Here is an 11,477-nt window from a genome sequence, read left to right on the forward strand (position 1 = left end):
TTTCTCAAAGAGTATTTACTTTGAACTTTTTCATCACAGTGATGCTGCTATTGCCTAAAATACTGGTTTATGCTTTAGAATTATTTTTGAAAGTCTGTGCCATTAAAAGAAAGCTTCAGCTGATCTAGACTTGGAGACTAGGAAATTTGGGGTCAAATTGTCAAGGGAAGAAACTAATCTAACCCCCTCCCTTTTGTTTTCTTCAGATTGTGTTATTGTATTCTCAGGACAAGAGTTTCCCAACAAGTTACTAACTCTGCCAAAAAATTTATTCAAACACTTATCAATTTTTTATGCTAAGTAATTGTTATGCATTTTTTCCTGACCCAGCATTTTAGTCTCTATCCCTTCAAGGCAAGACTCCTAGGTCACTGGAACTACTCACTTCCTGCATGTTACTACAAGACCCAATCCTTTTCTCATCATGGAACCCTATCTCTGATGGCAGGATCAAGAATTATGTAATATCGTTCTTTGTAATGTTGTTACTCCAGTTTCTAATAAGAAATATGGACTGTTTATTCTAAATGGTAAAGCAGTTAGAAAAGAGAAATACAAAACTGTCACTGCAAATCAGCAACATGTAGTGTGCCTAATGCAGTTCATACCACCTGCCATTGACCTTAGTAGTCACTGCAATAATTGGGTTAAAAAAGTTTTTGCCTTTTATTTATGCTCAGTGTAGGAAGAAACCAGCCTTCCTTAATTAGGTTCAGGCTTGTTCAGTAGTTACCTTTTCCTTGAAAGTCTTAGCTGAAAGGGATGTATTGTCTAGAGCAGTGTGGTTTCCATGGCAAGGTCAAGGGACCCCTGACCCTTCATGAGGTTTGCTGGGTCTAAATTGCTTTCATAATATTAAGAGAATTTTCTGTCTTCTTCATTCTTTCACATGTGTATAGTCGAGTTTCCTACTGTATAGCTCAGCAGACACAAAGCAGTGCTCAATGTTACCAAACCATACATTGATAAAAGATGTGTTCAAAGGGCAAGACTGACAGGTTTTAAAAGTAGACAGTTTTCAAAAATTGTGGTATAAAGCACATAAAATGTAAAATTTACTATCGTAACCATTTTTTTTGTAGCATTATGTTCACATTGTTGTGAAACAGATCCCCAGAACTTTATCATCTTGAAAATCTGACTATTAAATGACTCCACCTTTCTCCTTCCTTCCCCAGCCCCTGCCACCCACCATTCTCCTTTTTATCTTATGAATTTGGCTAATCTAGATATTGCATCATACAGATTTTCTTTTCTCTGACTGGCTTATTTCACACAGCGTAATGTACTCAGGGTTCATCCCTGTAGTAGTACATGACAGGATTCCCTTCCCTTTCAACACTGAAAATAATATTCCAGTGCATTGACATGACACATTTGTTTATCCATTCACCCACCGATGAACTTTTGGGGGTTGCACCCACTTCTTGGTAGCATGTAAAGTTGTGAATAGCGCTGCTGTGAACATGGGTGTACAACTCTCTCTTTGAAATCCTTTTTTGATTCTTGTTATATGTGCAAGAAGTGGGACTGCCAGTCATGTGGTTATTCTAATTTGAGTTTTCTAAACAGAACTGCCATGTTGTTTTCCTCCACAGTTGCACCATGTTACAAGCCCATCCGTGGTACACAAGGGTTCCAGTTCTCCATCTCTTTGCTGGCATTTCTCTGCCCACATCCCCCTTCCTTACTTAATGGGTGGGAGGTCATACTTCATTGTGATTTGTAATTAATGAAGTTGAGTAGCCCTGTTGATCTTCACTTAGAATCTTGTTAGCTTTTTGTGTATCATGTTTTTTAAGTCATTTGATCCTTTTGTAATCCAGTCATTTTGTTTCTTTGTTGAATTGTAGTTCTTTATATATTTTGGAGACAAAGGGTTTTATTGTGGGGAGCATGAAAAGTTTATTGGTAACTGTTTCAGATTCTGTGTTGCAGCTGACCTTTAGAAACTACCAATTGTTGCCTTTTGATGTAATTTCATAGAATATGGGAAACTATCTGAAATACAATTTTTGTGAAGCTGGATGCTTACACATAATTTTAACAGATCACAACAGGATGAATGGTAATGCATATATGAGAAATAAAGTTGTACTTTTAAAAAGCTAGATGTTAAGAGATTTGTACGGAATGTAAGATTGTGCCCTTGAGCTAAGTTTTGTTAGCAATGCATTTTAAAGAACTATTTTCTATATAGATATTTTTAAATATTTTGAAATTTGTTTCATTTTCTAAAGCAGTAAATATTGATAGGTATAATCCATATAAACAAATGCTCTTTTATGTTCTCAGTAATTTTTGAGAATATAATGGAGTTCTGAGAGTCATAATCTCAGATCTACTGGCATGAAGAGCCTGATAGGTTTTGTTTTTGGTGTGATGCAGAGGGTAATTCTGTGTAATTTCTGTTACTGCATATGTAAGCAAACATACCACCATGTATGTTTGAGTATCCTGATTAAATTGAATTCCAAAACATATAGTAAGAAACTTGAATTTTTGTTCCCTTTAATAGAAGTAACCTGATGAATGAGTAAAATGGGAGTGCTGATCTGTTTTTAGATTGTAATCTGAAATTTGAGGACTAGAGAAACTTTAAAGTTGAGAGGATCTTCCATAAATTTTTACCTAGTATTTAAAAAAATGAAGGCACTAAATTTCCACCTACTTAGTTTCCTTTCTTTCTTTCTTTTGGTACTAGGGATTGAACCCAGGGGTGCTTTATTGCTGAGCTGTATACCCAGCTCCTTTTATTCATTTACTTACTTACTTCACTAAATGGTTTACGGCCTTCCTAAATTGCTGAGGTTGGCCTCGAACTTGGAATCTTTCTACCTCAGCCTCCCTAGTTGCTGGGATTACAGATGTGGTCCACTCTACCTACTTTCTAAAGTATCATGGAATAGGGCTGTAGTGTACTACTAGGGAAGCCTGTGCCATCAGCCACATGGGCTGTCTCATGAAATCCTGTTGTAGTGGCAGCCCCTCCTCTACCAATGCATCTTAATTAAGCTTCTTCAAAGACCCTAATCACAGTTGTTCTAGTTAATAAAATGTCAGTTGAGATCTCTGCAGAAGGGCTCAGTGTGGCTAGATGCCCTATTTCCTGTTGCTCTGCTCTGTCTTGCAAAAACTAAATTTAACTGCAGACTTGATGGATATACCCTACTTTTGTGGTATATCCTGTAAAATCCCTGACTGTTCTAAGAAATGGGGAGAAGAGCACCTTCTGAGAACTCAAAAAAAGAAAAAATTACTTTTATGTAAAACCTCTAAGCCCTTCCTCCCACTGGATATAAAGTTCAAAGAACTTCCAAAGTCTTTGTTCAGAGAATTTTAGGTGAGAGCCCTCTCTGGACCGACTGCACTCAGTAAACCTGCTTCCTAAAAATTCCTCCGGTGTCCAGCCTCTTCCGTCCTACTTCACTAAAACAAATATCAGGGGAAGGCCACTGCTTTCATGAGGATGTTCAGACAGTAAACAAATACATAAAACAAGGTGACTTTAGATGATGGGGAATGTTGTTAAGAAGTATAGCTGTCAGGGGCTTGGGATGTGGCTCAAGCGGTAGCACATTCACCTGGCATGCGCAGGGCGCTGGGTTTGATCCTCAGCACCACATAAAAGTAAAGATGTTGTGTCCACCGAAAACTTAAAAAATTCTCTCTCTCAAAAAAAAAAAAAGAAAAAGAAAAAAAAAGCTGGTAAGGGCTGGGGCTCAGTGGTAGAGCACTTGCCTAGCACGTGTGAGGCCTGGGTTCCATCCTCAGCACCACGTAAAAATAACTAACTAAATAAATAAAATAAAGATATTGTGCCAAGAACAACTAAAAAAAAGTAAAAAAAAAAAAAAAAAAAAAAAAAATATATATATATATATATATATATATATATATATATATATATATATATATATATATATATATATATAGCTGGATAACATGACTAGGATTGGTGGGGTCATGGAGAGCCCCCCAAGAGGGAAACATGCGGCAGAAGGAGTGCTCTAGGAAGAGGCGAACTTGTCTAAGCTGGGAGGGTTATTAGGGTCATCTGGGAATAGTGGAGGGTTAACTGAGATATGGACAGTGCAGAGGAAGATGGTAAATCTGAGGGCAGAGGCTAGGTGGCCCAGGTCAGTGGGCCTTGGGCAGGAGTGGTTGTTAAATTATGCAGGGCAGACATGGGAACATTTTAAATTACTCAATCTGATGTAAATGCCACAATGATCACTGTTGCTATGGAGAATAGATTGTAGGGGCAAGAGTAAAAACTGTGTTTTAACAGAAGAGGGAAATAAGGTTGAGAAAAACCACAGAACCATTTAAAGCAAAAAATCTCAGGCCTTGAATATGTTAATCTGTTTCAATAAATGTTCTTTGGATATATGAAGGGGACTAATGTGAAGGGGGAAGCAAGGTCAACTGTCTATAAAAACACTATTTTTACAACTCTGCTGTAAGTCTGAAATTATCTCTATTTAAAATAACTGTTAAGCAATAACAAAAATACTTCATACCTTGAATGAACAATTAAAAGTTCTAATTTAGGCACAGTACTGAGAACAGATGAGTCCTGATTTGATCCAAAATACTTCCCATCACATTTGTCTTTGGGCTGTGGCTTTGTTTGATGGTGGTACTTCTGAAAGCCCGTCCTCCTCTCAGTGACTTTCATATGTTTTCTAATGTATTGCATGGACAAGATTTCAGGTAGCCTCATTTCTAAAATTCAGTCTTCATAATAAATACACAGCAAGACACTGTGCCGAACCCTCGCTCTTTTTTTCTTTCAATCCCCAGCAACATCTCGAATCAGCGATGCACACTTAGCAGACACAATGATTGGCAAAGCAGTGGAACATATGTTTGAGACAGAGGATGGCTCTAAAGATGAGTGGAGGGGAATGGTCTTAGCACGGGCACCTGTCATGAACACGTGGTTCTACATCACCTATGAGAAGGACCCTGTCTTGTACATGTACCAGCTGCTAGACGACTACAAAGAAGGCGACCTTCGCATCATGCCAGACTCCAGTGAGTACATGTTGGCAACTTTTATTTCTGATAATTCAAAAAAGAATTTGGATTTTAACTTCAGATAATTAACTATTCCAGCTATGTTTATTAATTTAAAAATATTTTTAGCTGTAGATGGACACAATATCTTTATTTTTTATGGAGTGCTGAGAATCAAACCCAGTGCCTTGCACATGCTAGGAAAGCTTTGTACCACTGAGCCATAACTCCAGCCCCTATATATTTTTTTGAATATGTTGTTTTTTTTTAGTCATTCACAAGAATAAGTGGCACAGTTTTCAACCTCTCATCATAAATTTTAGATTAGAAAATGTTTGATTACTTTTGCTTGGCCTTTCGTTGTTTTGTAAAAGAAGGTTATTTTAAAGTTATATTATTGACATTATTATGTATTATTTCTTGTATTTAAAAATATATGAAGATGTAGGGAACAGTAAAACAGTTTCATATGGCTCAGCTTGAACAACTCATTGTCAATGTTGTTTATCTGCTTTCTTTCAACTGAATTATTTTAAACTAATTTTTATAGGCTGATCATTTTATCTGAACATATTTGACTTTACTTTAAAGAATACTGATTTTAGAAAACTGTTAAATTGGGGAAGCTTTCAGTAGCAACTAGATCACTGGGTCAATATTTAGACAGACCATTGTGCTGTTTCCACAAGTACTTTCAGGTAATTTGAACTCATGTGGGGAAGGTAGAAAACACTATAACCTGCTTTTATCAAGCCGGATTTTAAAATCAGTTTTATTGTGATATAATTTCTATACCTCATAGTTAACCAATTTAAAAAAGCTACAATACAGTAGCCTTTATGAACATCAGTGTATTCATAAAGACATCCAGTCCTCACAGCAGACAGTTCTAGAACATTTCCTTCACGTTAAAAGGAACTTTGTATCTTTACCTACTTTCCCCTTATTCCCCCACCTCACAGCCATAAACAACCAATAATTAACTTTCTGTATAGATCTTCCTGTGCCTTCATGTTCATGGATCATGTAGTGTGGGGTCCTTTGTGACTAGTGTCTTCTCACTTAGCACGTTCTCAGGATTCATCATGTTGCAGCACGTATTATTACTTGATTTCTTTTAATGACCAAATATGATTCTTTAGTATGCATAATAACCACACTTTTTTGTTTGTTCATTCATTGATGAACATTTGGATTGTTTCCACCTTTTGGTTATTATGAATGTTGTTTCTATAAATATTTGTATACAAGTTTAGGTGTGGACATTTTTTTCAGTTCCATTGAGAATGTATCAAGAAGTAGAATTACTGGTTCATAATGGTAACTCGATGTATCATGGTGAACTGCCATGCTAATTTTCAAAGAATTGCATTTTACATTCTCACTAGCAGTTGATGAGGGTTCTACCTTTTCCACATCTTCACCAATGCTTGGTTTTACCTGACAAGCAATTCTACTAGTGAATATGTAGTGGTATATTATTGTGGTTTTGATTAATATTTTACTGATGACTACTGATATCAAAGGGATCTTTTCATGTGCTTATTGGACATTGGGTATTTGCTTCGGTGAAAAGTCAATATTAAGTTCTCCTTTGGGTGCCCTTATCCCCACTTTTTTGAGACAGGGTCTCACTAAGTTGCTAAGGCTGGCTTTGAACTTGGAATCCTCTTGTGCTTCCCAGAAGTCACTGTACTGCTCCTGGCCCCCTGCTGATTTTCAAGTTTCTTTTATTACAGGTTGTAAGTCAGTATTCTAGATACAAGTTTTTTTTATACCTGATTTGCAAATGCTTTCTCCCATTCTCTTTGGTTGTCTTTTTTCACTTTCTTGATGGTGTTCTTTGAGGCGTTTTTAACTTTTGTGTCCAGTTTATCTTTATTTTCCCTTTTGTTGCTGTACTTTTGGGGTCATACTTAAGAATCTCTTGCCAAATCCAAGGTCTACTCTTGTGTTTTTTTCTAAGAGTTTTTTTTTTAAGCTTTTTACATTTTGAATTAACTTTTGTGTATGATCTTGAGGTAAAAGTTCAATAATTCTTTTGTGTGCTATTCAGTTGTCTGGGCACCATTTTTTGAAAACTTTACTCTTTCCCTTGTTGAAAATCAGTTTGCTGTGTTTATTATTTCTGAACTCTCAGTTCTGTTACACAACTCCCACACTGTCTTGATTACATTGCTTTGCAGTAAAATATGGAATTGGGAAGTATGAGGCTCTTAATTTGTGCATTTCCAGGGTTTCTTTGTCTATTCTGGGTCCCTTGCGATTTTGTACAAGTTTTGAAATCTGCCTGTCAGTTTCTACAAAGAAGTCTGCTGATATTCTTAGAGGATTTGTGTCGAATCTATAGACAAGTTTGTGGAGTATTGCCATCTTAGCAATGTTAACAAATCCACCTACCTATCTACCTGTCTGTCTGTCTGGTTTTTTATTTATGGTGGAGGTTGAACCCAGGGCCTTGTGCATGTGAGGCAAGCACTCTGCTAACTGATCTATATCCCCATCCTGTTAACAAATCTTTTTTTTTTTAATTGTAGATAGACATAATGCCTTTATTTATTTATTTATTTATTTTTTGTGGTGCTGAGGATCGAACCCAGGGCCTCACACGTGCTAGGGGAGCACTCTACCACTGAGCCATGACCTTATTCCCTGTTAACAAATCTTAATAAACCTTCCAGTTCATAAGCATCAATACTTTTTTATCTATTGAGATATTTGATTTCTGTCAATAATGTTTTATAATATTCTGAGTGTAAGGGTTGCATTTTTGTTGTTGTTGTTAAACTTGCTCCTAAATATTTTTTTTGTTACTGTTGTGAATGAAATTTTTTTTTTTTTGGGGGGGGGCAAACCTATTCTTTTTAAAACTTCTTAGCCTTTCCTGTAACACATTGATCTCTGACCTAGGACAGATGTGTCTGATAGACACGCCTTATGTTAGCAGTCTGACAATCATCTGCTCATCTGGCCTTGAATTTCTACTTCTTAAGATTTTTTAATAAGTGCTTCTACATTTGTTATAAAGGAATAATAGTGGATAATTGGAAATTAAATTTTCATTAGAATATTATATGACAGGGCTGGGGATGTGGCTCAAGCGGCAGCGCGCTCGCCTGGCATGCGTGTGGCCCGGGTTCGATCCTCAACACCACATACAAACAAAGATGTTGTGTCCCCCGAAAACTAAAAAATAAATATTAAAAAATTAAAAGAAAGAATATTATATGACAATATTTCTCCACCCTGTATGAAGTTCATTTTTAACATTTTAACAGAGAAACAGCCAGTCAAAACAAGTGCTCTTAACCTAAAGATAGATAGTGCACAATTACCTTTCTGATTGCTTCTTGCCCTTCTCATTCCTTTCTCCAAATTTCTAAATTTTTTGTGAATGGTATGGAAGTCTATTTATCATTAGAAACCATGGTGATGCTCTATATAAGGAGTTCTGAAATGGTCCTATCACTGTGATTTGAATCCTGGCCCTGTTACTGATAAAGTAAGCCTGTGAAGTTTGTGTGAAGTTATGTATTTGGAATCCTTTTAAACTCGAGTTCTGTGAAAGTATGCCAGTATGATGCAGTAGATAGCTTTTCCGTTTCCCTCTTTTAGAGAACTGAATATTTGCAGTTGTTTAATTTGTATTGTGTATGAAAGCAGAGTAGCAGTTTTTGGAGTGTCATTCAGTGAGAGAATTTATTGTAATTAAAGAGACAAACTACAGCTAATTAAATACATTAAACGATCCAAACTAGGACACTTGTGAAAATGAAGTAGGGCACTAATCATACCAGGGCAACACAGCTGTCTTGTGGACATCTGGTCACCATACCTGAAGACCATCTGTTACTGTCAGGAAAGGAACCTTGAGTTATTCAGAACCCATGCAGAGTTTATTAGAAGTGTAACTGCCTTGTATCACACATACCCCCTTTCTTTTTCCACTTTATCTTTTGTTGTTGATGGTGATGGTTTGCTGCTTTTCCTAGAGGTTACAACCATTGCATTTCCCTTGGGCCCTGGTAGACAGTACAAATATCTGGACTATCCTCAGACATTCTGTTATACTTGGCCTGGGAATAGAGTTCAGATAGCATCTATTTTGGTTAGGAAGATCGTGTAAATTGCATTGAAGTTGAAGTTGACAATAAAACTAATAATATTTTAAAGTGAGTAGCATATTCTCAAATAATCTCTGTAGGAATTATCTGCTTTGAAATTATATTTCAGAGTCTGTCGAATTTTTAAGTAATTTTAGCAATAATTTAACATGAGCCAAAGCAATTTTGGGTCATCGTTTTTAAAGTTGTTTATATTTCGATCTAGACAGGTCATTTGACAAACCATTTTGTAAATGTTTTAATGGAAGCACATTGAGTCATTGCTGTATCATCCTTGGCTGCTTTTCTGTTGCAGTTGCAGAGTTAAATGGTGGGGACAGAAACCATTAGGCCCATCAATAAAAAGTTATCTGACTGCTGGTCCAGATAATGATGATGGATTCAGGATACTTAGGACTTTTTAAATTATTACAAAAAACATGAATTGATATCTAAAATTGATTTTAAGTTTTTTTTTTCCCTCCTCCCTTCTTTCTGTCACATACAGATGACTCACCTCCAGCAGAAAGGGAACCAGGAGAAGTTGTGGACAGCCTGGTAGGCAAACAAGTGGAATATGCCAAAGAAGATGGCTCGAAAAGGACTGGCATGGTCATTCATCAAGTAGAAGCCAAACCATCCGTCTATTTCATCAAGTTTGATGATGATTTCCATATTTATGTCTACGATTTGGTGAAAACATCCTAGATGTCATCATGAACTTTGCCAAATTTGTGGAACTATTAAATGTATAATTTGTAGACATAAAGACTTGATTGCTTTCCAGTTTAATGAAAGCTTAAATGTCCCTGCGAACCCACAATCTCTGCCAGCAGAACTGGTTTTGTTCTGAATAGTACAGATTGATGTGAACACAAAGCATTTTGTGTAAGGAGGACTCCTCATAAGAAGTCTGTTGGGAGGGGAGTTACAGGCAAGTTTGGTAAAAATTAAGCTAGTATCATAGTCATTTAAATCTGTAATAGATCCTAACCATTTCCCCCTTCACTCTAACACTGTCTTATTCCACTGCCACAATGCAAGCATAGTTTGGTATTTTTGTTACTGCCTTTTTTGAGATAATGTGTATCGATATTTACTTGTCTCTATGTATCTGTGTGCCTGTGTGTATAATATGCATATGCACACACAGGGGTCCACGTGCACACGCGCGCCACTGGCAGTCCTTTCCTTGTGGATTGGGATGGGGGTGATACTGTTTTCTCCAGTTTAACAGGAATGCTTGACATAAGTCAATCATATTTATAATATTCCTGCTCTTTATTTAAAATGAAATTGAGGCACAGGAAGCATATAGGGATGTTCAAGTTGTTTTGAAAGTCAGAAGTTCAGAGCACCTTTTCAGTCTGGAGGCTTTAAACCACAAGTCCAAAAATGAATTACTTTTGAACAGTTAATGACCCACATTAGAATTTGATAAACTGGTGAGAAATCTGGGTAAAAGGCTGCCTTTAATTCTAAGCTTTGTAAAAAATTCTGTTGTTTACATTTTAATTATGAATACTTTCAGCAAAGCCCAGGTCCTTGGTTCACATGGTATAATGTAGGTGTGTTTTGGAAGGCATATTTTGCTTTGTTATTTGACACCAGTAATCTTAAATTTAGTACATGGATTTAAAGGCACAGTACATCAATGGTTTGTGAGTATGTGGTAAATTCCTGGAAGAACAGAGCTTTTATATTAGAAGTGTAAGTTTTAAGGATGGCCTTGTTGCCTTCTAACGAGTTCTCTGGGACTTTCTAATTTTTATTACTATTATTGATGATATACAGTTATGATCAGAAGGTTTCTTCTGTCCCCTGTCTCTTCTCCACTGCTTTTTCCCCCTCAAAAAATGTCTGGACAAATAACAGCTTGATCTCTTGACATCTTTTATGGTGGTGTATGTTCTTACTTCCAGGGGTGCTGTCAACGTGGGTTCTTTCCCTTCAGTGGCCCCTCGGGGTTTGCATGTCAGTGATGTGTCACCATAGAAAGCCCAGTCATCTGCCTTGGCTTGTGAGTGTGATAGCAGCCCTTCACCACAGAGTCCTTTTGTGGTTTATTCCTGTAAGGTTGTTTGAAACTGAAATAGAATCGCAAATGTGGTTGGTTAATCAGCCAAATGGCTACTCTCCCTTTGTTTTCAAAGAACCTGGTGATTTGACAGCCAGGGTAAAGGCAGTATGTGAAACCGGTCTCTAGTGGAAACCTTAACCTGCATTTTGGGCAGAACCTACGCGTGCATGCTGTCAGCCAAACACCAGAGGTTTTTGAGGGGCCTGAACGATCTCTGTTGGGCTGTTCTTGATGTTAGAAATCATTCCGTAGCCTCACAACGCATGGTTTGC

General features: G+C 36.9%; 1 protein-coding gene across 6 annotated transcripts in view; it reads left to right on the top strand.

Annotated features, from left to right (window-relative positions):
* Spin1 (spindlin 1) overlaps nucleotides 1–11,013 on the top strand; it is an 81,924-nt gene extending 70,911 nt beyond the window's left edge. For all 6 annotated transcript variants that reach the window (XM_027955432.2, XM_027955435.2, XM_071602559.1 and 3 more), the window contains 2 exons: nucleotides 4,807–5,040; nucleotides 9,634–11,013. In XM_027955432.2, coding sequence (XP_027811233.1) covers nucleotides 4,807–5,040; nucleotides 9,634–9,833 — 434 coding nt within the window. In that variant the 3' untranslated portion in view covers nucleotides 9,834–11,013. The remainder of the gene's footprint in view (nucleotides 1–4,806; nucleotides 5,041–9,633) is intronic.
* Nucleotides 11,014–11,477: the final 464 nt, after the last annotated feature.

This window comes from Marmota flaviventris, chromosome 16 (assembly GCF_047511675.1).
Source record: "Marmota flaviventris isolate mMarFla1 chromosome 16, mMarFla1.hap1, whole genome shotgun sequence".
In the NCBI taxonomy this organism is placed as follows: domain Eukaryota; kingdom Metazoa; phylum Chordata; class Mammalia; order Rodentia; family Sciuridae; genus Marmota; species Marmota flaviventris.